The sequence below is a fragment of the Montipora capricornis genome, chromosome 14 (genome assembly GCF_036669925.1).
Source record: "Montipora capricornis isolate CH-2021 chromosome 14, ASM3666992v2, whole genome shotgun sequence".
Taxonomy (NCBI): Eukaryota; Metazoa; Cnidaria; class Anthozoa; order Scleractinia; family Acroporidae; genus Montipora; species Montipora capricornis.
This window is the reverse complement of record NC_090896.1, coordinates 18550894-18553393: the sequence shown is the minus strand read 5'-3', so window position 1 is coordinate 18553393 and position 2500 is coordinate 18550894. Positions and strand designations below refer to the sequence as shown.

Below are 2500 nucleotides of genomic sequence, written 5' to 3'. Positions count from 1 at the left end.
TGATTGTTCAGGATTGGTTGCATTAATTGCTTACAGTATTATTGCCTGCTTCATCAAGATGATCAATCATCTCATAGTCGCAGTTCAAACACACGACATTTTGTATTCTATCTGTCCAGAACAAACAGTCCATAGACTAAATATACATTAACACATTATTACACTTTAATACAAGCCTTTGTATATAACAAAGATTGTGCAAGCTGAAATTCTTTAGGTTTGCCTGCAAAACAGACCTCTTAATCTATGATCATTTAAATTGGATGACTTTATTTGCAGAACTAATTAAGGACTAATTAAATTTAAAACAAAACAGTTATGGCATGCCTTTTACTTACTGTTTGACTGTCAGAAGGAATCACTCGTGTCAAGCTTTCATCAGTCCCAAAAGAATGGGATACAGTTGAAAGACCGCTATCCTGTAAGATCTCATTGACATCCTCGACACACTTTGACTCAATGCAAGAGGTACTCAAACGTGCAAAATTATGGAAGTGGTTGTCAGAAACATTTGCATCAGGAGACCTCTCCAAGTCATTTGTTTCTTGCCTTTCATTTGCAGAGAAGGCAGACCAAACTTTTTTTGGAGTACAAAGTCTGGAGTGGTCTATAGGCATCCTCTGGTTATTTGCCACAAGATCTTTTAAACTCCCTCTTGCATGTGCAAGGTTTGAGGACAATGAAATGCGCTGTTGTACAAGGTCTGAAACCATGGATGGAGATTTCTGGGTGGAACAAAAATTTGATGAAGGTAGAGTAAATAAGGAAGCTTCAAGCGTTTTTGTGTCACATTCCTTACTAACCACAGCCTGGTGTTCCTCAACTCCACTCACAAAATCACACTCGTAGTTCCACTGTTGATTTGCACTGTGATCAAATAAAGAGTGCCTTGTGTTACTTTTGTAAAAATCAGGTGAATCTGGCATCAAATTTAGATTTACGTCCACCAAATCACTTTCCACAAGATCTGGATACCATTCACATGATTGCCCTGAAATGTTGTCTGTAAAGCTTCTGAATTCACATGCATCCTTTACTAAAAGCTTCTTATCAATTACTTTTTCCAAGTTAGAGTGTTGAATGTTAGATCTTTCATATTCTGGAGCATGGGATGCTATATTTTTGCCTCCATAAGTACTTTTAGGCAGATGAGGACTATTTTTTGAAGAGGAGAAGAGAGCAAGGATTTCGCCAGTGGTGCGTTTACTCTCTGAAAAATCTTTGTGTTTAAGGCTTTCACTTCTTGTTGCATAGAAAGAATCTTTGATTGCAAGTCTTGGTGGGAGATGATTCTCCTTTCCTTCTGCTGATGAAGGAACAGGTGAACTAAATACATGTAGCACTTTTTGGTGCTGCTGTTTGTGTCCTATCAAGCCAAACGGCTCTTTAGATTGACTCAGATTACTTTTTTTAATGCATTTGTCTTCTCCTGTAAGAGCAGTATACATATCAAAAAAGTCATTCTTATGTAGGCCTCTGTTTGCTGCAGAAGGCTGCAGAATGCTGCTCTCTGGTTTTGGCTGCAAAAAACAAGGAAACAGGAGTGCTTTATTATTGTCACGTATCATGTCTCATTCATTTTCTACAATCCCCATGGCAATCCCCTACGTCAACCCTTGAGTATTGGCCATATTTTTGAAACATGTGAAATGAGAAAGTCAGACCTTAATTAAATCCTTACATTACTGAATGAATAATTTTGATTGTAGGGTTGATGACCAGTCCAGAGGTCAGGATATTGTTCACAATGTTTTAAGTTTTTGTGAGCTTATGTAAAATTGAGGTCCGCAAGGAGAAGGGCAAATATCCAGCCATTTTGGCCAAAGTAAAGTCAGTCAATAATTTACCAGGATTTTTTATTTTGTAAAAATTAAACAGGTATATTTTTTACGTACATGTAACACAAAACGTGTAGTCATACATGTGAGCAAGTTGCCTGCTGGGGCAGCTACATGTAACTGCACCACAGGATTATATCCATTACACAAACTTGCAGAGCCAGCTATATAAAAAGGTCTGGGAGTTTGCATACAACTGTAAATTATCACAGTGTATGAAAATCTGAAGAATGGTAATCCACAGATATAGGTTACTTTTAGAAGTCACAAAATTTTGAGACCAACACAAATTTGGTTGCCAAAGAATCCCACTTACGTCCAGGTTTGACCCTAATTAGCCCAATTTTGACATCCAACACAAAGTGTCAAAGTCTAAGCATTTGCTACCTATTTTCAACAATAAGGTAAGGATAAAGGTTAGCGTTATTTTTAGCTTTGGGTAAATGCAGTAGTTAATCTTTACTTAAAGAGCAGCATTTGGGGGACACTTTGTGACATAAATTGTCTGCATTCTGAGACACGAGTGATGTTGAAGTTGGCGAGAAGAGCAAGGGGACACTTCGTGACGCTTATTGAAATCCGCATGCATCTATTAGGGTCAAATAAACCTGGGCATAATTATCTCAAGAATCCTTGGATATAGTTTGATTTTCAAGCAGACC

At 37.7% G+C, this 2500-nt stretch overlaps 1 protein-coding gene across 1 annotated transcript in view; it reads right to left on the bottom strand.

Annotated features, from left to right (window-relative positions):
* Positions 1-2500, bottom strand: part of LOC138031572 (5'-3' DNA helicase ZGRF1-like) — a 74582-nt gene that overhangs the window by 63520 nt on the left and 8562 nt on the right. Inside the window, exon 7 of the mRNA XM_068879245.1 lies at positions 339-1520. Coding sequence (XP_068735346.1) covers positions 339-1520 — 1182 coding nt within the window. The remainder of the gene's footprint in view (positions 1-338; positions 1521-2500) is intronic.